Source organism: Gopherus evgoodei, chromosome 15, assembly GCF_007399415.2.
Source record: "Gopherus evgoodei ecotype Sinaloan lineage chromosome 15, rGopEvg1_v1.p, whole genome shotgun sequence".
NCBI lineage: Eukaryota > Metazoa > Chordata > Testudines > Testudinidae > Gopherus > Gopherus evgoodei.
Window position 1 is genome coordinate 12,971,072 of NC_044336.1, and position 26,207 is coordinate 12,997,278.

The 26,207-nt window shown below is 46.2% G+C and overlaps 1 protein-coding gene across 1 annotated transcript in view; it reads left to right on the forward strand.

The window, feature by feature from the left end:
* Positions 1 to 9,560: 9,560 nt before the first annotated feature.
* Positions 9,561 to 26,207, forward strand: part of ST6GALNAC1 (ST6 N-acetylgalactosaminide alpha-2,6-sialyltransferase 1) — a 29,301-nt gene continuing 12,654 nt past the window's right edge. The window contains exons 1-2 of the mRNA XM_030534443.1: positions 9,561 to 9,691; positions 15,218 to 15,767. Coding sequence (XP_030390303.1) covers positions 9,561 to 9,691; positions 15,218 to 15,767 — 681 coding nt within the window. The remainder of the gene's footprint in view (positions 9,692 to 15,217; positions 15,768 to 26,207) is intronic.

A 26,207-nucleotide genomic window follows, 5' to 3' on the forward strand; every position in this document is an offset into this window, starting at 1 on the left:
TGGGATGGGTCGGCCTGTTCTTTCTTATCTGTGGAATGTTCCAGTATAAGGTGTTCTGGTATCATGTTTATACTTCAGTATGCTAGGTGAATATATGTTTATGCATCATCAGCCCTTTCCTTGCCAGCTTCTGTGAACCAGGCTGGCTTCCAGCTCACAGCTTGACTTTGCGTTTTAGCTAAGTCTTGATCATTACTTTAGTTCAGGCCTCAGGCCTCATACTGGGCCTTTATCAGGGCCTTCACTTACTACACTGGCTATTGTATTTTTCTTGTGTTCCCCATGTAAAGCATTGGGTACTGTTAAACAGCTGTTGCATTCCTCCCCAGAGATGTCTGCATTTCAAGAGAGAGTTAAGCAACTGGAGTTTATGTGGCTTGTAAAATGCTTTAGGGCAGGGGTCGGCATGGCTAGAAAGAGTTAAATATCCTGCAAAATAAATACCCTCAAAAGACACGTGGGGAGATAACATTTGTATTTTTGTGTGTTTGCATATGTATGAGTAGGGTGGACAATATAAATTAACAGTCCCTGTCTATGCTGTATTCTGATAATTCAGAGGGTACCTGGATGGAGGCCTGAGGCTGGATCCACTGTAAGGGAACGGTGTTGTTTGGACTTCTGAGTAACCAGTGAGGTAATAAAGGGCATGGCTCCGCTTGCGAGTTAGAGCGCATTAAAGCAGCCCAGCGTGCTCTAACTCATTACATGTCCACACTGGCAAGGCACATAGAGCACCCGGACTCCATGGCTAGAGCGTTCCTGGTACTCCACCTCAGCAAGTGGAATAACATTTGATGCACCCTCGCTGGAGCGCCGCGGCACCAGTGTGATAGCCCTGGTCTGTTCATGTGCTCTGATTGGCCTCCAGAAGTGTCCCACAATGCCTGTTCTAGCCACTCTGGTCATCAGTTTGAACTCTACTGCCCTGCCCTCAGGGTGACCAATCATTAGACCCGTCCTTTAAATTCTCTGGGAATTTTGAAAATCCCCTTCCTGTTTGCTCAGCCAGGCGTGGAGTGCTTTCAGCGAATCTTTCCAGGTGGCCACACCTCCATGCGCCAGGCAATCCCCAGTATGGAGCAATGGCGAGGTGCTGGACCTCATCAGTGTTTGTGGGGAGGAAGCTGTCCAGTCCCGGCTGCTCTCCAGCCGTAGGAATTACAATGCCTTCGAGCAGATATCAAGGGACATTATGGAAAGGGGCCGTGACCAGGACACACTGCCCGCTGGTAACATGGATTCGGCAGTGTTTCTGCAGGTTTAACCCTTTCAAGCCATTCAAAGCCCTCCTGTAGACAAGTCTGATTCTGTGCCAGGCCCTGCTGTGCCAGCCGTTACAAGTCACCACACAACTCTTTCCAAGCAGTACATTCGTTCTGGAATGAAAACAATGCAAGGATTTAAGTGTATCAGAAAGCGTGTATCAGTTCTATGGGGCCTTGGCAGGCTAAAGTCCTTCCAGCCCTTTAGCAAGGGCTGCTCCTCTCTTTGCTCCAGACAAAAGATAATGTCTGTTTGCTGGATTAGAAAGAAGGTCTGAGGCCTAGTCTACGCTACACAGCTAAATCGGTGCTCCTGCAGCAGGTCTGGTGAAGACGCAGAAAGTCGACAGGAGAGCGTTAACCCAGCGACGTCTGTAATGCACCACAGCTAGAGTCGGAGCCTATGTTGCCAGGAGTGTGTCCCCCGTCGACGTAGCATAGTGTGGACTCCGCTGTAAGTCAATCAAAGTTACGTTGACTTAAATTCTGTTGCTTATGTAATGTAACTAGCATAACTTAGATTGACTTACAGCATTTCAGGGGCAATGAAGCCTTCCTAAAAGTGTGTTTGTGGGGGGCACGAGGCTCCTTTTCCCCATGAGGCCCAGCTCCCCTTGGCAAAGCCATAGCTGAGCTGGGGAGTCTGAGCCCCTCCACCTGCCTGGGGCGGGGGAGCCTGAGAGCAGCCCCCAGCCCACATCCCCGCTGTCCAGACCCCCTGCCAAAGGCAGGAGGAGGGTCCGCGGCTCCCCACAGCTGCCCACACTGCTCTTACCCCGACCCAGATCTGGCTTCCAGCCTGGGGGCAGGGCATCAAGGCTGAAGAGCTGCCTGGCCCCTGTGGGGAGCTGCAGACCCTCCATCTGGGTTGGACTGGGGGTTACTCTTGGGCCTCCCACCCCAGGCAGGTGGCAGGTCTGTGATTCCCCACAGTTGCCTGGGGTGGGCTCCAGCTTCCAACCTGGTCAGCGACGGGGCCTTAGGGGGAAGAGGAGGGACAGGGAGCCAGGCTCAACCGCTTTCAAAAGTGGGAGGCCCCCCCAAACGCATACCCCGTTCCAGCGCTCCTGCTTAGTGTAGACCAGGTCTGAGTTTGCTTAACTCAGCCTCCATATCCCAAAACCTTTCCCTCCACAGGTAAAACCCATCCCTTCCCATGTTCGCTGGGTATCTGTAATTCCAGATTTCACAGGGCCTCCTTCTTACCCCCACCTCCCTGTGGGCCGGAAACATACAAACACAAGTGTCCAGTGTTGGTAGCATGGGCTATGCATGTTCTGTAGCTCATGCAGCTTGGACCATCTCAATATAATAATAATTTGAGGTTTTCATGCTTTAAACATAAAAGACAATATGTCCCCCAAAACAGTGCAGGTGGTTGCAATACCTGTCACAGTATTTACTCAGCAGCAGGACCCGGTGGTGTTGGGTCATTGTGATGAGTCTTCAGTCATCATGCAGAGCTGTACCCACAACCCACAGTGACATTGGCCAGGCATCAGTGGCTTGAGTTTGGTGAGTGATGTGAATAGTTTCCTGCATTCTGGTTGCAGATGGCTTCTTTTTTTCCTTTGAAATGATCCAGGAATGGCTAAGTTCACAGCTGGCTGGATAAATGTGCAGTGGTGCTATCCAGAGGAAGTGTGCATAGGTATAACTCCTTGTGCTTCCTTCAGCTACATTTTGAAAACTAAGCACCATTTCTAAATGAAAAGCTAAAAGGTATTTTGTTTTGAAATGGTCAACGCAAACCATTTTGACCTTTTTTGTTGTTGTTTAATCAATTGTTCACCTGAAACTATTCATTGAATTCAACCTCTACTTCACCAATAGTTTTGGTGCCCTGAAAAATACAAAAATTCTCCCAGCTCTAGGCTGGTGTACCTGCAGCAGATTCAGATACTTTACAGTCCCACCCTACCCTATCTAAATAGTCTTATCTCTGCCATCTCTGGCAAAATTCCTTAACAGAACAAAGAAAATATTTCCTTTCTGACTCCCACGAGCCTCGCTAGCGCTAAGGTGGCTGCTTTCTGTGCAATGACAAGGTGCAGGGTTAACATGGGATTGCTTTGATATCTGTTATACTGTGACTACATTCCAATTTCTTCAGTAATTAGCTGCCCACTCTTAATTACTAGGGGGAAATTCCCAGATGATTTGGTGCCTGCAGTCATACAGTATTTGCATGTGTGAAGAAATTCATGCTGGTAGAGATGCAGAAGCCCGAAGGTTTGCACAAAGGGCTGACTTTCATTCCTCATTTTTTTGGGTGCTGAGTTTTCACAGATGCAAAGATTTTAAGGCCAGAAGGGAACCATTATGACCAGCTAGTCTGACATCCTGCAAAGCACAGGCCACAGAACTTCACCCATTGATTCATGTATTGAGCCCAATAACTTGTGGTTGAATTAGTATATTTTTTAGAAAGTTTGAGACTCTGAGGGTCAAATTCAGCCTCGGCTTAACACCATTTGTCTCCAGTGCAATTATGCCTAATTATGTAAATTAGGTTCTTAGGTCTTGGTTTTCAGAGGGGTCAGCCCCTGCAGCTACCAGTCATTCCACTTGGAGTAGTAAGTGACATCTGAACGAGTGCAACATAGGGTTTCATGGAGTTACACTCATTTCCCTGTAATGACTCTACTGACGTTAGTAAACTACCAGCTTCTCTTTTCTTTAACCAAACTGGTTCTTACCCAAACACTTATCCTGAATGATAGCTAGGCAAGCCTACTTTAACCTCACAATGCACATAAACATTTGATGGATTGATAGCTGTGCTTAATGACTAATAAGAATTCAGCAGAAAGCAATTTTTCCACTGAAACAACGCTATGAGCCTCTTCCCTCTAATCAGCAGGGTTAAAATTTAACCGTTGCCTGGAATCATACATATAATGCCACTTTATAACATGCAAAACTGCCTAGGCATTGGTGGTGAGGGTTTTGTTGTTGTTGTTGTTGTTGTTGTTGTTGTCTGTTAGAATAAAGCAGGTTAGAACAGGCTGCTTGTTGGAATAAAATAAATGCTTGACTGTGTTGAGAGATTTATTCTGAAATGTCAAGGTTCCTTTGTTCAGGTGGTCATTTTATACACCGATCAACTTGGGTAGGTGTGACGTTACCCAGGGTACAATCTGGACTGATGACCAGCTGTGTCCCCTCAGTTCTCCAAGCTGCAGTGTCTTTTACGCTGCTTCACCGTGAGAGTTACCACTCCTAATCTCCTGAAACACAGTCTCCAGCATGTAAGTTACTCCCAGTTATACTGTATGAGTGCTGTAGCCAGCCATGCGTGAATTACACTGCAGAGCAACAATGGGAAATTCCCAGTCCCAGACTTTTCCCCAGAAATATACATCTTGTACTGTTCATCTCTCTCCTGGACAAGCGCATACAAAGTATGTCACTTTGTTAATAGAAAATACTATGCACAAATCCTGTTATCCCAAATGGAGTTTCCCAAACACTTCAATCCAAACATGCTCATTTAGCTAAAACAAGTTTATTAACTCCAAAAGAGAGGTTTTAAGTGACTACAAGTAATGAGGCATAAAAGTCAAAAAAGGTTACAAGAAAATAAAAGTAGAATGCAACTAATGTCTAACTTAGCAAGCTAAATGAATCTCTAATCACATCTTTTAACAGTCTTACTGGCTGAATCTCAGACTGGATCCCTCTCCAACTCCAAAGCTGCTTCCTTTGTTCTTCAGGTGTGGATGTCCTAGGTCGGGGTGGGCAAACTTTATGGCCTGAGGGCCACATCTGGGTATGGAAATTGTATGGCAGGCATGAATGCTCATGAAATTGGAGTTGGGGTGCAGGAGGGGGTGAGGACTCTGGGGTGAGACTGGGGATGAGGGGTTGGGGGTGCAAAAGGATGCTCTGGGCTGGGACCAAGGGGTTCGGAGAGTGGGAGAGGGATCAGGATGGGATCAGGGGTACAGGCTCCAGGCAGTGCTTACCTCAAGCAGCTCTCAGAAGCAGCAGCATGTCCCCGCTCTGGGTCCTACACGGCAGCTGCAGACGTTGCCCTTGCAGCTCCCATTGGCCATAGTTCCCAGCCAATGGGAGCTGCAGGGGTGGCGTTCAGAGCCCCTTGGCTGCCCCTACGCATAGGAGCCAGAAGTGGGACATGTCGCTGTTTCCGAGAGGCATGCGGAGCCACAGCATGCGTGGAGCAGGGCAAGCCCCTGGCTGGAGTGCCAGAGCGGGGCAAGCCCTGGACCATGCTCCCCGTCAGGAGCTTGAGGGCCAGATTAAAATGTCTGAAGGGCTGGATGCAGCCCCCAGGTCGTAGTTTGCCCACCCCTGTCCTAGGTACAGAAAGGAAGGAATAATATGGGATGCCTCCTTTCTCCTCTTATAGTTCTTTCTCTTCTTCAAGAATCATCTGCAGCTTAGGTTCAAGAGACAGAAAGTCTGTGTGGACGGGAACCCCTAGCTGTTTCTTTGTGAAGATGTAGCTTTTCACCCACATCCTCTTTCCTGCCAAAGAATGGCCACTTAACCAGGTGATGGGCCATTTGATTTTGTTGACACCTGGCTGAGGCATTGGCTAGCCTTTTGTCTCTGGGGAACTGGTCTGTATTTGCTTCTCCCCAGACTTGGAACATGTCTAGTAATACTGTACAGAAGAATCATATAACTTTACATGCAATGACATCACACACATTTTATCAGGACAATAATGATCAGCAAGGTATGAGTTTTCAAATGATACCTCACAAGGCATACTTTATACAACATTTATTATAGTCCTGGAAAAGGAGTGACCATAAGGGTACAGTCTGTCACAGGAGGTTAACTAGGGTAACATGGTTATCCTACAGAGGAGGAGAGAGATATGATGGAATCTGTGGCCAGAGAGAACATCATGTAGCAAAAATGAATCAGAAGCTGAATTCATTCTGAATCTGACTCTGTGATAATATGTTCCATTGGTCTCTGATGTAACTCCATTGAAGTTGGTGGAGTCACATCAGGGATGAATTTGGCCCTGGGAGTTCAATGACTATATTTCACAACTGAAGCTGTATTTTGTATTTAATCATTCAGGCCCAGATGCTGCACTGCATAGTGGCTGGGTGGGGATGGAGCCACACCGAGCACAGGTGCCATAGTCTGCCCACATATCACACTGTGTAGAATCGAGACCTAAATCGACTCTTGGGGAACAGATAAATAATTAGGAGAGTGTCTCACCTGTGAGAATATACAGTAAGTCATTCTTTTAAAAAGCAAATGACTGGTTCTTCGGGGGTCGATTCTCCTCTCCGTGGTGGAGGCTGGGAGGTGGGAATGTTAAATTCCTGTGCACTGCATGGCAGGGAATCAATGGGATAAAGGTCTGATTGTCAGTGCTATTCCAAGGATCTTTGTGTTAGACCTTTACAGGGTTAGGAGTGTTATAACACAACAAGCCTTCATGCTGATTCTAGTTTTCAAGAGGTGCTATGCACATGGAACTCATGGTGGAGTCAGTAGAGCCGAGGGATGGGTAACAACCTTTTGGATCAATATCATTTTGAGCAATTTTTATAGGCAAAGAGTTAATGCTGTGTAAATGGAGAGCTGTGACTAGGTTGACTTGTGCATGAGTCTGAAAGGAACAATGTGTGACACTATGCCCCATGTTCTTCATGGAAATATTGTTATAACAAGTGACAAAGAGTCCTGTGGCACCTTGTAGACTAACAGATGTATTGGAGCATGAGCTTTTGTGGGTGAATGCCCATTTTGTCAGATGCATGACACGTTATAACATGATTATAGCCTATCTAAGATGTATTTATGCAAGATGGGCCATGTGAGATATCATTAGAAAGGTCCATCACACAATGGACCTGATTTTCTATTTCCTTGCAACTGGTAGGGTCATTAACACCAGTGCATATGCACAAGATTCTCTGAAGAAGACATTGAAAGGACTGTGCAAAACGTGAGAGTCGCAAACTCTGGTAACTCCTGTTTACACCAGCATATGAAAATTGGGTGGCTGCATGAAAATGAGTGTTTGCATGGGCAATTACCTGATCCGGGCACACAAAAAAGGAGGTAGAAGGGGATTGCAGAGCTCAATAATTACACAGGGCTTTTGTCACTTTAGTGTCATAGAAAAGCCTCGATAAAGCATGGTGGTGCAGCGTTGTCCTCCTAAAGTTTGTAAGATATGCTAGGCATGCCACGTGTTCGGCAGTAACAGCCATGAAACCTGGATTAACTGCAGTGTTGCACTAAGGAGGGCCTCTTGTTAAAATGCCACTGTGAAAATGTGAACAGCCTTGGACTGATTTCCCTACCTCGTAAGGAGTTCACCACTCCCCCTTTCCAAACTGCTAAATTATCTCTGCCAGAGTTAATAATTCTCTGTGTGGCTCTTCGTTCCATAGAGCAGATAGTTTTGCCTTTGGAATGGGGCCCATTGTATCAAGTCTCAGATACTCCTATTTCGAATTTCACTTGATGAATCCTGTTGTCCTGTCCAAACATCCGTGTATCCTTCAGGACCAGGATACAAACACTCCCTCTTCCTACTGGCCCTGTCCTGCGGCTGTAGCTAAGAAATATTTTTTGTTACAATGGGAAAACAAATCCCTTCCCCCAGCCCCTTACCCTCTAGACTGTTGCTATCACTGGGGCCTGACAGGGAGAAATTCTATTCAGTATATTGTTCCTTGGCATGTCTGAACAGGGGACCAATCAAAATCTGACACTTCACAACAAAAATGTGCGAGGCTGGATCTGGCCATTTAGGGACCTGGACTTTCAAGGCTTGAACATGTCCAACTGGGTGATTTATGGGAGTGTTAGAACAGTGTAGACCTTTTCACTTCTGCCATAGGCCACCCAGGTTCGAATCCAGCCGTAGCCTAACTCAGTTGTGATCAAAAGTTGTTGTTCGGCGGTGGCCTCTATGAAATGGAGAGGTGGACGTTCAACACAATACCCAATGGGACAGGAGCCCGTCGCTCAAAAACCAGTCCCACACTTGGACCTAGTGAATTAACAGTCTGAGCGGTAGGCCCAGCAGAGAGATCACAGGCCGTGGAGAGTATACTGGCCTCATATCTTTATAAGTGGCTCAGAGTTGAAGCATGTAGGCAGTAGAGCTGGGCAGATAAAAGTCATGCCATTTCATGGACTATTTTGATATTTCCAAAGTTTTGCTACATTTTGGAACATCCATTTTGAAATGTTCCACAGAAAGGAATGGAGTGCTGGCTCCACTGGTGTCCACCTGGTGGACTGCTCAGGAGCTGCAGATCCTGGTAACCAGGGGTTCCTGACACTGTGGCTGTCAGGCAGCTAGGCTCCCAAGAGCCAGCCAGACAAGCTGGCAGGAAATCAGGCAGGGTTTGAAATTTGCCTGGGTTCCACTGGAACTCGAGCAAAGGCACTCCGTCTCTGTAGAACGTTCAATTTTGACAAATTGGTAAACTCCAATTAAAAAAAAATTGGCGTGGGTTCGGAGATTTTCCTGACCAGTTTTAAATAGGCAGGGAGGCTCAGGAAAGCTTGCATTGCCACCACCGATATTATGCCTGCTCTCGAGAGGAAGAGAAAATTTTCACCTCCAGGCCCGTTAATGTAACACTTTACCCAAGTACTAAATTCATTTTAAAAAACAAATTCCTGACGCTTTATAATGGATTTATCATTGGACTTGCTTATGGGTCATCTTGGATCATGTCTAAAACTATGGCCTGTGTAATAAAGAGGTTAGACTCGTGGCCTTGGCATCTATGTATCTAGCTGTTGTGCTTTTGGGGGCAGGGACGGTCTCTTACTATGCTTCTCTACAGTGCTTGGCACAACAGGGGCCCGATCATGGTTGGAGCTTCCAAGCACTAGCGTAATAATATAGATTCACTAGAACTGACCTGAACCCACACCTAGATGCCGTTCTGAAAACTAGTCTCTAAGTGTAGCTAACGTTAACCTCGTCATTCACACAGGCTTTTATTTGCTCCTGTTTTTGCCTGAAACAGATACAAGAGGGGTATTTATTTTACATCAACCGTCAAGAAACATTTGTAAAGCAAGTTTAAACAATAGGTATTTGCCCATGGACCTGCCAAGCCCACAGAATCCTCACAAAGCAACACCCAAACTTTGTTTTGGCAAAGAAAGTTCAGCATACAGAATTTATTACTATCCCTGAATGTTGGGACAGAGGGTGTGCTCCTACTGGCCAGGGATATCTGAGGAGTGACACAGCCGGCTTGTTCATTGTGCAATACACCTGTAGCGGAGCAGGAGAACAGCTCCAGTCCTGGCTAATGCGAGGCCATGCGATCTCTCCGGAGGAGATTTGCCAAGGTGCCCCGTTTGATCTTCTGGCCCATTTTTGTGACAGCGTTTCTGTTCCTCATTGTCTCTGTTAGCTCCTTCTTCGGCTTTGCAGAAAAATGTCTTCACAGGTAAGAGATTCAGCTCCTTCTAAGACAAACTGTCCATGTAGTGTACTTTCTAATCTCTCTAGCTCTAAGTGTGAAACTTTTTATATACTGGTGTGTGTGTGTGTGTGTGTGTGTGTGTGTGTGTGTACTCACACCCAAAACCTTGCGCTAGAAAGCAAGATCTGGGTAATATCAATACAAGAAAGATGGTACATTGTGTATATCATCACATCTCGACTAAATATTAAATTAAAACATTATTTATATAAACAGATATTCCATTAATACAATTGTTATTTATGCATAAAATATATTTAAAGTTTTCTAAAACCTCTAATTCAGGACTTATCTAATCTAGGGAAATTTGCATCAAAGCAAATCCTTAATGCAAACACTAGTGCAAAGTAGGGAATCAGCATACAGGTAGTGCAAATGTCCTTAACCTAAACAAGCACTCAAGGGCTAAAGTACCATCCAAGCCAACTCTGCCACGCTCCAAATTCAATTCTTTTAGGGAGCCAGGGAAAGAAATCTACCTCTGTGCAGAATGAGATGTAAAGAGCCCCTTTAGGTGTGGGGCAGCTGAATCATAACGCTTGCTCGGCAATCTGATTTGATTTGGAGTTTGAGCCAAAATTATACTGTTAATTCGAAACAAACAAACAAAGGAAAGTCGGACTCGGAATCAGGGCACTCAAATAATGCAGACAATGACATTATAGAAAGCAACCCAGTAGTACAGTCGTGGGATCCTTCCCAAAGGACCTGTTCCATACAGCTTAACCCACCAAGATTTGTCCTCACTGGGGAAGTGAAGAGGTATTGGGTTGAGTTCAGTGACCGGGGCCAGGAAGTTTCTTCAGTATAACCTAAGGTGTGAATTTAAACTGACCTCTATGTAGACACTCTCATGCCAGAGTAGGTGTGGCTTTTTTTTTGTTTAGCTTAAACCCCATAAGCAACATAAATAAAAGTGTGTGGGGGGGGTTGGTTTAGTTTCTTTTCTTTAGATTTCACCTATCCAAGGGCTCCAGCTGCCCAGCGAAATCTTAGCAGCATTAAAATAATCATCCCAACAGGAACTCAACCCCAACAGCCACTGCCTGAAACTCCTTTCCACCCCTGCATCCTTATGGGAAGCAAACCCTCAGCCCTCTCCAACTCCCCTATCAAACAGATGGTTTATGTTGGAACAACTGTATCCTCATGGGGGTTATTCTGGTAAAATTATACCAATTTCAGTTCACACCTTAGTTTATACCAAAGAACTTTCCTATGTGGACAAGGCTTGTCTGTCCTTTCAAAAGCATGCAAACAGCAGTGAATTTTCTCAAGAAAAACCTAAACATTTTGGCTCTGTTTTTTTGCCTGGAGATCACCCCAGCCTCCATTACTGCAGGTGGAAATAATGGCACTTCCTGCTGTATTCATTTAAAGACCTAATTACCTGGTTGTATCTGTAAATCAGAGAGTGGGGCTTCCAAATGGAGGTAATTATGCTCACACTGTATTGGAAGCTATTTCTGAAAATGTTGGCATTTTATACCGTGTAGTTCAAAATGTAACAGCTCTAAAATTCCTGGGGACTTGCTGATGTGTCCCGTTGCCTGTTGCATGTCAAATGACGCATGTATGAAGCCATTGGACTGATGAGCCAAAAGACAGAACACTCTGCACTAGTATGTGGCATATGTTCCAGGTAGTTATTACCTGTATACAGTAGAGCCGCATGTTACAATGTTTCCTTAAAACCAATATATTTTTAAAAGCAAGTGTCAATGTATAGTTTGCAAATCCCCTGTCCTGCACCAGTGCAAAGATCAATGGATCAGTGCCCTGCACAGCTGTTGTGAAGTCTCCCTGTATAGCCGCCCCATGACACGACACCCCACATGAACTGTGGAACTACCATGGTAATTTAGCTTTCTGAACCTGGTAGTCCTGCATTTGGGGTGGGGATAGGGGTCAGGATTAGCCCCATTTTATCTTCCATTTCAGGAGCATAAAGCACTTTGCAAACATGTTGCAAAAGTCTGGGATGGTCAGAAAACAAAATGTAGTTTTTGTTTCATGTGTTGGTTTTCATGTTTACTTTTCATTTGTTCAACAACAAAAATGTTTTGGCTTTTCAAGGGTTTTTAAGGATCTCCAGGGACGAGGGAGTTTTACAGAAAGTGTGGAGGGGGGAACCCTCCATTTTTTTCCCACTTAAAAGGGAGTGAGGAATAAAAATATGGGAGAAAGTAACACAGTAACAGTGAGGGAACCTTCCAAAAATAGCAACAACAATTGTTTAGAACTTTTTTAAACCCACAAATTTTCATTTTGATCATTTTTCTTCAAAAACACAAAAGCACCCCTGACTTGAAATGGTTTCCATCATAGACAGGATTTACAGTTTCGTTCAGTCCCGCTCAGCACCCTGCTATACAGATTGTTCCAGCACCCCTGTCCACTGCATGTTGTGACAAGGTGACCTTGTTAGAGTCCATCTCTGCCTTCCTCTCAGGGTGCCAGCCATTTGCTCTGTTGCAGGTACTGTAATGTGTGGTGTCTGTAGCTAACTGCTATGGGTTTTTTTTTCATTGCATACTGCAATTCCAGTGTGTACTGGTAAATGACAAACGAGCACACCGGCTACCTTGCTACCGGAGGGTGCAGTAGACAAGCGCCTCTGCATGGTGGGTAGCTACAGGAGGCATTACACCTCCAAGAAGTCAATGGAGCTTTGCCAATTCACCCAAGCTGAAAACGTGGCCTACTGACTTTACGTCAACCAGCTCAGCTGCCTCCATGCTGCTAATAGGGGTGGCTCCAGGCACTAGCATGCCAAGCGCGTGCCTGGGGTGGCAAGCCATGGGGGGTGCTCTGCCAGTTGCCACGAGGGTGGCAGGCAGGTTGCCTTTGGCAGCATGCCTGCAGAGGGTCCGCTGGTCCTGCAGCTTTGGTGGGCCTCCCGCAGGCATGCCGCCGAATCCGTGGGACTGGGGACCTCCTGCAAGCAAGCTGCTGCCGTAGTTGGGGCAGCAAAATACCTAGAGCTGCCCCTGGCTGCTAAGTCAGTAAGACTTTCTGCCCTTCATTAGTCAGCATCAGGAACTGTAGGTCTTGAACCCTGCTCTACAGGACTCTTAGGAACTAGTAAGTTCCAACCTGCCGCCCAGGGACTTGCTAACAGGGTCTAGGGCAAAAGCTGAACCCTGACAGAGGACTCCAGTCTTGGAACTTGATTGACAGAATGCTGGAGGTCCTGATTGGTCCACAGGTTCTATATCAACCCAGCACACGGGGGCAGCTCCAGGCACCAGCGCAGCAAGCATGTGCCTGGAGTGGCAAGTCATGGGGGGCGGGCTGCCAGTCGCTCTGAGGGCGGCAATCAGGCAGCCTTTCTGCAGGAGGTCTGCCGGTCCCGCGGTTTTGGCAGCAATTCAGTGGCAGGTACACCGAAGGTGCGGGACCAGCAGATCACCTGCAGAACCGCTGCTGAATCTGCGTGACCGGCGGACCTCCTGCAGAAATGCCGCCGAAGGCTGCCTGACTGCCATGCTTGGGGTGGCAGAAAACATAGAGTCACCCCTGCCAGCACAGGAACAGGAAGTTGTCCATGCAGCTGAGAGTCACTCTGTTCTGGAATGGGTCCCTCTCGCTCCTGCTTCCCTGGCTTGGCTTCTTTGGATTCTGACGCGGCTTGTCTCCTGGCGTCTGACTTGTGGTTCCGATCACAGTTTTTCTCCTGCCTCTGACCCCCTGGTATCCTGACCCGGCCTGACTCTGGTTACTGATTCATGGTTCTGCTCTCAACTTTATTTCCTGCTTCTGATATCTCAGTATCCTGACCTGACCCACTGTTGACTCCTGTCTTGTGACTGTGGATCCTGGCTCTGACCACTAGGTCTGGCTGCCCACGAGCCAGCTGTGACAGTCAGCCTGGAGTGAAACTGGAACTGCGCGAAGAGGCAGAACTATTCTATGGAGCCAGCAGCCCTGAAGCCCATTTGTGTGAAAGATGAAGCTTTGTGACTTTCTGGCTGCTTTGCCCCATTGCTTGCAGGTGGCTGGAGATCCCTTGTGTGGCAGGCCCATCCAGTTGCTGCCACTCCCTGCCCTGGGCTAGCGCAGCATTTACAGTACACATGCCAGATGGATTTTCATACGTAATCCCTAAAGGGCAGGATTTGGTGCTGTCTCTTTACCCCTTGTATTGGCGTTCTGCTGCACTGCTGTTGCCCACGAACACGCCATTGAGCTCACTGGAAGGCTGGGATGTACCTGGTCACATTGGGACTGATCATTAGAGCCCTGCAAATCTGCGGATATCCTCTTTATATCCATGGCTATCCGCATCCGAGCACCTTGTTTGTGGATCGCATGTGAACATAAATTTTGGAACCATGCAGGGCTCTACTGGTGATTCTCCTTAAAACAAGCATTTGTCTGTGCTCTGCACCAGCTCAGCAGAGGTCCCTAGTCACTGCTAGACTGCAAGGAAGGGGCAGTCAGTGTTCTCTGGCTCGGGCTGCTGTACGGTCCATACTTTGGAAACGCAGCCTGCATAGAAAGTGCCATTTCAGCTACAGGAACAAATCCTACCTCATTCCGACCTTACCTAGCTTGAATCACTTCCTTGCATCCCTGATTTTGGCTCTGGGTCCCACATGGGGCTTGCTCCTGCCAAGTGTTGAGCACCGTCCCCTTCTATTGACTTCAGCATGAGTAGGGGACACCCAGCATCTCAGAATTGCGCCATAGTCTCCCACATTTGCACCTTGTTAGGTCAAGTGGTATGTAGCTGGGATCCCTGCAGCCTGCGCAGAAATTTTTCTAAACATCAGATAACTCTTTCCAACATCATGCTTGTTCTTCTAAGTGTTGAAAAGCAGCAGTGCCCGCAGTATAGTCAGAATCTAGTCCATGAATGCCGAATCTGGACCAGGAGTCAGACTCATCCTGGCTGGGAACTGTGAAGTGTATCAATATTACTCGGCGAGAATGCAAGCTGGAGAGCAAGGGGGCTGCAGGTCGAATGTTTGTCCAGTAGCCTGAATAAAGGTTCTGCTCTGTTTACTACACCATAGTCCTGTGTCTTTCAAGTGGGATGCGTCAGTGTCCTGGGATGATTGTCATGAATTGTGCCTTGCTGCAAATAGGTTCCTCCCTGCCCCTACCTTGATTTCCAGCTACCGCAGGTCATGAATATTTCAAAAACCATCTGTATAATAATCTGAATTACATATGCTTTATTTCATGAGTGGAGGGGAGCAAATCACATGATTCATGTCTGATGGTCCAAGTTGCTGAATAACCATTTTATGGCTAAATCATAAACAAGTTCAGGTAGGTGTCCTTTGAGCAAAGCATAACGACAATTCCCTGCAAACCCAGTGAAGGTTACAAAAGTAGAGCCCTGGAGAGGGTAATTGCTGTATTCAGTAGTGTCATAAAACATTTGGAGGATAAGACAGCCATTAATGTAGAAAAGGGGATGGAGGGGGCTTCATTCAGCTGAAGTACATGTAGTGTATTTGCCTTTCTTTTGCTTACATTTAGGCCAGTCATTTATTTGCAAGATACCAAAGACATGCCAGAAAAGGACATCCAACAGAACAAGCTCCACACTGTGCCCGTTGAAGGGGATTCCTTGAGCCAGCTAAATGTGATACTGGGCACAGACAGCAATAGGCTGGAGCAAGATATGGTTAAGAGAATGGCAGCAGACAAAGGAGAGGCCATGGAGGAGCAAGCAGAGGATAAGAATGTAAAATCAGCATCCAAGAAGACACAAACGCAGGGTAAGAGCGCCCCACCAGCACCCCGGGGGAAGGGAGCCAATGCAAAGACCATACACCAAGACCAAGCAAAAACAAAACCAAAAAAGGCCTCTGTGTCAACTAAGCCCAGTGCTCTGAGACCCTCTACAAAAGGCAAAGTTCATCCCAGCCTCCCGGTGCGGAATGTGGCCACTCCCACAATGCAGAATGTCACGACTCAGGCTCCTACAGTGACAGAAAAGAGAAAGCTGAAGATTGCTGACTTCAAGTCTGAGCCTCAGTGGGATTTTGAGGACCGCTATCTCTTGGACACCTCATCCTCACAGTCAGTAAGTGATTACTATGTGTTCTGGCCACGTATACAGCTGAATGGTCTCCTATATATCTACCTCGTTAGCCTCCACATTAGTTTTTCCAAGTCACATATTTTCATGGATTTCCTGATTAGACTCTGGCATGGACAGGTAGTTGCATGCACAGGAGATGCCCCAGCTCAGACGAAGGAGGCATGTGTGGATTGTAAGGCAGGGCAGAATTTGGCCTTCAAAACAATAGAGTTTACTATCTGACTACTGAGAGAGAGCAGAATTCACCTTAATACACCTTACCCAGCCCAATTCTGGGATTAGCCTCTGATACAGGCCAATTGTACATATTTAGGAGGGACAATCCTTATTTTTCTGAAAAAAAAAATCCTTCCCCCCTCCCTCTTCTATCCCACCAGAAATAAATCCCTCTGCCCCGGTGTGCTGCCTGGTGGATCCCTGTTTGCCCACCCATTAATAAGCTTGAAATATTGGCATCTTTGTGTCTGGAGGCATAGTCCAAATCATAAAGGGGCATTGGGTAGGTCTCCCAGCAGGGAGTATTTGAAAAGGGAATATTTGCATTTTTAGAAGGACTATGGGATGAGATAGACTCAGAGCCTATTTATATTTGTGTATAGGTTTTTCCCAGTGAGTAAGTATTGGGCTCAAACACTAGCTCACCTGGTGGTCTTGCCACATTTCAGTTCTTGGTGTGTGGAAAGATCATGAGAAGATCAGATCTTGTAATTTCAGCCCCATAAATGGTGTCAAAGTTAGACTCAGGACTCACAGTTTGTCAGACCACTCTGTTTTATTAGCACAGCACTCTGCTAATAACACCCAGATAATGTGAGCACCATGCAAGACACAAAGAATCCTGTGGCACCTTATAGACTAACAGACATTTTGGAGCATGAGCTTTCGTGGGTGAATACCCACTTCCTCAGATGCATGTAATGGAAATATCCAGGGGCAGGTATATATATGTGTGCTAGCAAGCAAGCTAGAGATAACGAGGTCAATTCAATCAGGGAGGATGAGGCCCTGTTCTAGCAGTTGAGGTGTGAAAACCAAGAGAGGAGAAACCAACCAGTTTCTCCTCTCTTGGTTTTCACACCTCAACTGCTAGAACAGGGCCTTATCCTCCCTGATTGAATTGACCTCGTTATCTCTAGCTTGCTTGCTAGCACACATATATATACCTGCCCCTGGATATTTCCATTACATGCATCTGAGGAAGTGGGTATTCACCCACGAAAGCTCATGCTCCAAAACGTCTGTTAGTCTATAAGGTGCCACAGGATTCTTTTCTGCTTTTACAGATCCAGACTAACACGGCTACCCTCTGATACTATGCAAGACACAAACTATCTTATTTATACAAATAAAAGGGCAAGCACTTAACAAGATAACAAAGGAAGCAGAATCTGATAAGTTTATCTGGGCTAGGCATGCATATCTTATTTCCTTACTAACTATTACCAATCTTCTGTTAATGTTTCGCCATTAGCACCCTTGTTTATGGCTAATGTTTCTTTTCCTGGCACCTGTATTTCAACATTTCTTATTTCTGCTTAAAGGTACATACACATTTCTTTAATCCATTCTTATTTTTACAATATAATTCATTCTACTTTCACAATCCCTCCTTTTGGTCAAGCTCACGCCATGACCAACATTTTACTGGGTTCCACATATTAACTGTTCTTTATCTCTTTGTTCATCGGCAATATTCAAAATCATCATATTAGCACTCTGTTTTGGGGCAGTCACCTGGGTGGCATGCCTTACACGATTTTGGATACAACAGGAGACTAACTGAAAACATATAGAAATTATTAAGATTCCAACAGGATAGTCAGGGCTCCCTGAAACAACCAGTTTCCTATGCCAGAGAAATCGAACAGGTTACTTAGCCACTTCCATAAAGAACTCGGCTCTTCATGGGGAAGATATGAGATTTGTTCTAAGTGGCTGCAGCGATCTATTACCTCATTGGTATCGTCAGGTATAAACACACAACATTGTTTTCCAATGAGAGCACAGGTCCCTCCTTTGGCCGCCAGCACTATGTCCAATGTCTGACGGTTTTGGAGGGCAACCTGTCGGATCGCCCCTGTTTCTTTGGCCAGGGCTCTTAAACTTTCTCCAGTTTTATTTGCCATTATTTTAACTACTGCTTGTAACCTCAGGAGCCCTTTTGCCTGGTGTATTACTCCCCCAAGTGGGTAAAGGAACTGCCAATAGCATCTTCCCAGGTGTCATTACTGTTCCATATTGTGTTAAACGGACAAGGTCCTCCAATGAGGTCTGGGGAATTGAGTGGGATAGCCAGGACAGGAACACCAGTTTGAGAGTGGGCTGGGATGTGGCTGCAGACCCAGCATTTAGAAATATTAAGGGTCTGAGCTATCCACACTTGCTGCTGGATAAAAGAATTGTCATTGTGGACTCCCCAGACCTTAAGACACCAGCAGTCGAGGAACAGGCGCCACCAGAGGTGCATGTTGGAGGCAGGATCCTTCTGGTTCTGACAACCTCAACTGAGGAAACCGCAGTCACGGTTTTATGTCCACCAGGCAGCAGGCACTAGGCTTGCTACTGCTTCTTCTTGGGCCTTGCTTTAGGTTGTTGTCTGCTTCTGGCAACCCTTATGAGAACGTAGATTGTAAGGTATTGCAGGCTGTTCCTCTATGTCTTCTTCTGGAGTCACAATTGACTCTGCGTGGTCCTGAGGTGAGGATTGGTTCGCTGGGGGTGGTGCATTCTTACACTGCGAAGCATGTATCCACTCTCAGATGCCAGATAGTTTAACAGCGGTCTGGGTAGTAAGCAGTGCCTGATGATTCTTTGATGTTCTTTAAGTCTCTTTACTACTTCTTCCTTGACTCTTTCTATAACAATGACCTTCACACCTTATCTTTTCCTGATGCATTCCTTTACACTGCTTTGTTCTTACATCCAAATATTTGGATTATTTACAGGCATTCTTCTGGAAAAGGGCCCATTTTCCCTTCAGAATGGCTGCAAAGAAACCAAGAATTCTCTCTCTTTAACATGGTCCTTTTTAACATTTTCACAAAGTTTAACTGCTTAATTCTCTCCAGCCTCTATAGAGTTAACTTTTCACTCTCTTTCCTTAAATCACTTGTTTATGTCCCAAAATGACACCTTTATCACCTCAGATTTCACCATTTTAAGTATTGTTCCAGGGGTTCATGCCTGCACTTACTGCTTTTCTTACTCCTGACACTATTCCCTTAGGGCTTTCAACCTGTTTTTCAGTTTCTTTATCTGTTGCTTGTCTGGGACCAATCCTGCTTTTTTCCAATGAGCCGTTTGTGAGTGCTATTGTGGTCACTTCACAATTTTGAAAGAAATGTTCAAGGAAAGGGACCAGGAAGGGTGGGGGCTAGTTGAGGAGCCCCCTCCCTTGCTGAATTGGTAGTGGAACACTAAAGAATCAGTTTCTGAGGCAGACAACAAAGGGGAACAGAACAAGGGGCTTGTTCTCCTTTTTACAATGAGATCGGAGTATGAAGAGGGTTGGATCGATACAGGGTGGGGTTTTTTTTGAGAACAGGGTAAAGGGGAGCGCTCAGTCTGGTAGTGGGAGAGGAGGCTTTTAATAAAGCTTTTAACTTATTATTTGAATAATTGAGAGAGGCAAATTTTGATTTTGTCCACCTACGATTTGCCTCTTCCCACTACTGCATGACACAATTAACCTCTCCTTTAGCCAATTTAGTTTTAGGTTGGCCGAGTTTGTCCTTTAAGACATCCACTCGGTCTTTGTTCCAAGATTTTAACAGTGGCCACTGAGTTTTGGGATCCTCCTGAGTTAGCCTAGACCATTTTTCCAGAAATTTACAGGAGTCCAGACCCTTTTTACGGGAGTCTGGACTCATCCTAAAATACATAAAATGAGCCAGCGTTCATTTAGGGAACTGTCCCGACTTAGACATCTGGTTACTTATACATGAAGACTTCACACACCAATCGCACAAGAAGGAAATTCGGGTTCGTCAGAGCGATGCCCAGTGCAACACACAAAAGGAGCCCACATGCTACTGCCTCAATTGCCCTTGCTTTCACACCAAGGATTTTACCCGAAGTGCGGTGCGGCTGCGATTGTGCAGATTCCACTCACTCAGACCGCAGGGACAGGAACCCCTTGGTCGGCCGATCCCCAGACTGAGATGGCACCCGGATTCAAACACTCCACAGGAGGACGGATAGACACAGAGACAGGACAGTCCTCAGTCCGGACAAAACACAGAAATAATTACCTGACCAGATTCCTGATGTCAGATCCCGGGATCCCTACCAGAACAGAGAGGGAACCAACAAATTAAATGGCGTAGACTTCACTGTGGTTGTGCGCCTTTCCGTTTTGGTGGAGGACCGCTAGGGCCAAATGCCCAGGTGCCGGCTGCCACGGTCGTCCTACAAAAACGGTCAGGAATCACACAGCCCCAGTGAAGAGGGTTGCCATCTCGGTGGAACCTCCAAATTGTCAAAGTTAGACTCAGGACTCACAGTTTGTCAGACCACTCTGTTTTATTAGCACAGCGCTCTGCTAATAACACCCAGATAATGTGAGCACCATGCAAGACACAAACTATCTTATTTATACAAATAAAAGGGCAAGCACTTAACAAGATAACAAAGGAAGCAGAATCGGATAAATTTACCTGGGCTAGGCATGCATATCTTATTTCCTTACTAACTATTACCGATCTTCTGTTAATGTTTTGCCATTAGCAGCCTTGTTTATGGCTAATGTTTCTTTTCCTGGCACCTGTATTTCAACATTTCTTATTTCTGCTTAAAGGTACATACACATTTCTTTAATCCATTCTTATTTTTACAATATAATTCATTTTACTTTCAAAATGGCTTCCTGAGGCAAACCAATAAAGCCCATGAGAAACATGAACCCAAATGCCGAGTTTTCAGGGCTTATTCTGACGTCTACAGAACGTGAAGGCAGCTAGGTGTTTCTCCCATATTCAGACTGGCAACATCAAAGACTTTTACCTTTAACTTCTGCTTCTCCATCCCCTCCCTCCCTTGGTCACACTCATGTTTTCTGCATCTCTCAGGTCCTGCCAGCTCATAACAAATATGCAGAGAGCTCCCACAGGGCGAACCATGAGGGAGTTGAAGTCAGAACCTTTCCCCTGCCAACCCTGGGCAACCTAGCTCAGTGCCCTGGCAGAGAAAGCACTTACAGGAGCCGTGACCATCACTCTCTGGTATCTCATCAGATGTCTCCCTCTCCAGGTCTGTAATTACTTTGGAGAAGGCAGAGATTAACTTTTATCATCCACACTTGGAAATTATTGATGACTGTGGTAAGAAGAATGGATTCCAAGAGTCTAGTCGCTGAAATTAATTCATACTCTTAGGACGGGATGTCATGTAGAGCTGAGTTAATTTCTCCCTTCCCCCAAAAAATGCAATTTCAGGGTGACTAAAACCATTCTCCAGCTCCGGTAAAATGCAGCAACCAGTTTCATCTAAATAAATAATGAAAATAATTTAAAAAAAAAAGTCAAAATGGTTTTTGTTTTGAAATGTAGGGAGTTTTGTTTTAAAATCTTTGCACGGAGGTAAAAAGAACAACTCAAACCCTAACTAAGTGAAAAACTGGAAAAAAAAATCATTTTGGGCTGAATTTTGTTTTGGAGAGAAAACTGAGAAATTTCAGTTTTTGTGCCACCTGGAACTATGTTTTGTTCAGTTGGACACCCCTTCTGGAACCGTGTGTTGTATCCATCTGTACTTTTTCTTGCAGTGATGTCAGTGCCAGTGCCAAACAGGAGAGGTAAGAGAATGGCTGGGTTTTAGCACTTACGTATTTATCATGTGGTTTAAAAGTGATTCGTAACTGCTCTGGCTACTATTATATTACGATCCCGTTTCAATTCAGTCCCTTCTAGCAATGAAGTGGTGATAGCCATCACAATACAAATAAGATGCCTGTGTATTGAGTCACAAAGAAAGAAACAGCACCACCCAAGGATGTGAGAACTCTTCCAATTCATCCTGAAGGGGTGCTAAATGTGAAACTCAGTTTACTAGGTCAGTGTTAACTCAGGCTGTCTACACTGTACACCTTATAGCTGCACAACTGTGCTGCTACAGCCGTGCTGCTGTAAGATATGCAGTGTAGCCGCTCTTTGTTGGCAGGGTGGAGAGCTGTCTCCTGCCGACAAAATAAAGCCACCCCCAATAAGGGGCGGTAGCTTTGTCAGCGGGAGAGTGTCTCACACCAGCACAGAGCTGTCGTCACCAGCGCTTTTCATTGGTAAAACTGTTGTCTGTCAGGGGTGTGAAAAAACACACCCCCCCGCCCCAATGACTAAACTGCACTTTCGTTGGTAAAACTTTTGTCGGTCAGGGGTGTGTTTAGAAAGTCGGCACCTAGGAGTAAGGGTGAGAGAAACAAAAGGTTACACATGAAATCATAGAGACTAACTTAACAGGCTAATCTCTGTCTGAAGAAGTCTTTTCTCATCCAAAGCCTCCTACAGTGTTTCCAGCCAAATCTGGTTGTGATCCCATTTTCATGAATGTAAACGCACTGCCCATTTACTTCCTAGGTGCAGGATGCTGGGGTGTCTTTTTTGTTCCCCAAATATAGTTCAGCAAACCTTTGAAGCATATCTCCATATAAAGTTCTCTTCCTCCCACTGTATTTTTCTACTTGTTAGTTCCTTTCTGAAATTACTATCTTTCATCAGCATTCAGCATCGACAGGTCACGGAAAAACCACTGTGAATGCGACAATACTTTATTTACTTTTCAACACCAAACCCAGTGAATAAGCATCCCTTGTCTGACAAAAACCCTTGATCCAGACTTTAAAACATATTTTCAGTATATGGACAGAACTCCAATGGTATCTGTACATACATTTCACAATGATAAGAATAACCAGTAAGAACTCCCATGACATTTTTTGGTGACTCAGAATGTACATACCAGAAGCAGGATATTCCTGTAACCCGCCTTGCCAGTGGTTATTAAGGGGTTCTTGGGTCACAAATGGATCCCCAAATGAATGTATTAACTTTGTCCCTATAGAAATAGTGTTGCCCACTGTTCCAATGCAGCCATCTCTGCGGTGGAGAGCAGTGGCTGGCAGACCAGCACAAAGTGACACTGGGTGTTATACCAATTATATTAGACCAGTAAAAACCAGCAGGATCTTATTAAAGGGGACAAGACAAAGATGCCACATTTATTATGATAATTTGATTTATGACTAATAACTAATATCTTAATTCTTATACACACACATTATACCTAATACCTACACACACACACACACATTCACACACACACACACACACATCCATCAGATGTTCTGCAGCTGCTGAATAGTTACCAGTCCTGAAGATAGCTTAAGTTCATAGCCTGATTTTGTAGCTTGGGTTCGTAGCTTGTGGCAGCTAACTGGCCAGGAAAGCCAGGCACAAGGACAAGCTGGATCTCTGTTGGGCAGGCACTGATGTCCTTCCATGTTGGCAGCAGAATGTTACCCAGAGTCTCTCATCTCACCCTTCTTTTTTATAGGCTTTTAGGGTATGTCTACATCTACAATTTTGCAGCGCTGGTTGTTACAGCTGTATTAGTACAGCTATATAGGGCCAGCGCTGCAGAGTGGCCACACTTACAGCAACCAGCGCTGCAAGTGGTTTAGATGTGGCCACACTGCAGCGCTGTTGGGCGGCTTCAAGGGGGGTTCGGGGAACGCGAGAGCAAACCGGGGAAGGAGACCTGCTTCCCCGCGGTTTGCTCTCGCGTTCCCCGAACCCCCGAGCAAGCAGGTCTCCTTCCCCGCGGTTTGCTCTCGTGTTCCCCGAACCCCCCTGCAAACCGCGGGGAAGGAGACCAGCTTGCTCGGGGGTTCGGGGAACGCGAGAGCAAACCGGGGAAGGAGACCTGCTTGCTCGGGGGGTCGGGGAACGCGAGAGCAAACCGGGGAAGGAGACCTGCTTCCCCGCGGTTTGCTCTCGCGTTCCCCGAACCCCCCTGCAAACCGCGGGGAAGGAGACCCGCTTGGGGGGGGGGGGTTCGGAGAACACCGGAGCAAACCGCGGGGAAGGAGACCTGCTTGATTACCAGAGAGGCTTCCTCAGGTATGCTGGGATACCTGCTTATTCCACGGAGGTCAAGAAAAGCGCTGGTAAGTGTCTACACTTGATTACCAGCGCTGGATCACCAGCGCTGGATCCTCTACACCCCAGACAAAACGGGAGTACGGCCAGCGCTGCAAACAGGGAGTTGCAGCGCTGGTGATGCCCTGCAGATGTGTACACCTCCTAAGTTGCAGCGCTGTAACCCCCTCACCAGCACTGCAACTTTGTGATGTAGACAAGCCCTTAGTTTGGATTCAAAGTCTATAGGTCTTGCTGTGTCACGCTGCCTCTGGGTTTAGATTGATCACCCATCAATTGCAGGTGTGACTTTCAGCCTTGAACCTGGCTTTGATCTTCCTTCTGTTGTTCTGTTGTCCTTTTCTTTTTAGGGTGGATGCTTCTTACTTTGTTTAGGGCTGTTGTCTAGGTCTTCAGCCACTGGTATTTGAACTTTATCTCATCAGGACAGGCTGGGGCTGGAGGCTGATTCCGTCATTCATACATACCTCATTCACACATCTAAACTGAACTAATAAGATTACAGCAGGGTTTGCAAAAATGAAGGTTGGAGGAAGCTTTTACAAAATGGAGAGAGTGTTTTAAAATGGGGTTCGAATTACAATATGGAACAGAAGTTACAGTGTAGGCAAGTGTAGTGAATGGTGAACAGAAGTTACATTAATAAAGTGAACAATTAAAAACAATTTCATTTATCAGTTCTACATGGGTGGCAGTTTATGACAGGACGTTAAGGACATCTTATTCAGCTAAAACTACACAAAATTTCACTAGGCAGAACCTAATTGCTCACTTTGGATTTTGGCCAGCACATGGGGGATGACATCCCCAGAGTCTTACAAAATGTGGCAGGGGATCTTTAATGAACACCCGTGTCAGGCCCCCACATTTTAGATTTCACCCAAAATATGACTCATCGCTCAGCCCCTAAGGTTGCATAGGTTCTGACAGTGAGTCTCAGGGGAGAAGCAGCACTTGTTACTGACTCACCATCTCTTGCACATCTTGCTTCACTGGATTTTCGCCTAGAAATCATCCACCCACCTATTGTGGCACGCTGGCCCTGTGTGAATTTAGCAGCTGTGACAAGCCTAGAGCAGTGTCATGCAGCTGCTGGCAAAGAATGAATGACCTGAGTTCCTAGAGCAGGGGTAGGTAACCTATGGCATGTGTGCCGAAGGTGGCACGCGAGCTGATTTTCAGTGATCCTCACACTGCCCAGGTCCTGGCCACTGCTCCAGGGGGCTCCACATTTTAATTTAATTTTAAATGAAGCTTCTTAAACATTTAAAAAAACTTATTTACTTCACATACAACAATAGTTTAGTTATATATTACAGACTTATAGAAAGAGACCTTCTAAAAACATTAAAATGTATTATCGGCACGCGAAACCTTAAATTAGAGTGAATAAATGAAGACTCAGCACAGCACTTCTGAAAGGTTGCTAAACCCCATGCTAGAGGCCAAACCGCACTCCAAGTTAAACAACACTTTGCTGCAGGGCCGCCCAGAGAGGGGGGCAAGTGGGGGCAATTTGCCCCGGGCCCCGGGCTCCACAGGGGCCCCCAAGAGAACAGCTGAGGTTCCCACCCCGGCTCCTTACCCCCGCCTCCGCCCCTTTCCTGGAGCCTTAGCGCATCAGGCAGCGTCCCCGGACAATGCTGCAGCGTGGCTCTGGCGCGGCCCTTGAACCCCACCCCACTCAGAGCCGTGTGGTGAGGGGGCGAGGATGCGAGCTCCAGGCTGAGCTCAGCTCCCTCCGCTTGGCGTGGCTTTTAGCTCATGCTGTAGAGGCCAATGCTTTAAGCTCCCGAGGCCCCAGGTTTGATCCCGCCTGCCTGCCAACGAACAGGGTCTGTCGGTGTAGCACTGGCACACAGCATGGCTGTCCCCATTGCCTTTGTTATGCACCAGGCTGGATTTTGATCTCAGTGGAAGGCAGTGGCGTTTCTCAGAATGTGGGAGCTGTGGGTGCTTAGCACCACTGGTCCAATGCCTCTGTTTCCCCACCTGTAACATGGCTTAATACTCACCTAACTCAAGAAGCAGGAGGCTCTTGTGATTATAGCTGTTCAATGGTAGGATTTAGGGGCTGGGGTTCTATGCCTAACTTTGCCATAGCCTTTCAGTGTGACCTTGGGCAAGTCACTTCATCTCTCTGTCTCATCTGTAAAAGGGGGATAATAAGTCTTCCTGTCTCCCGCTCTTGGTTATCTTGACTAGTTAGACTGTAAGCTCTTTGGGGGCAGGGGTTGCCTGACTGTGTGTTAGCAGCATTAATCTCTAGGTA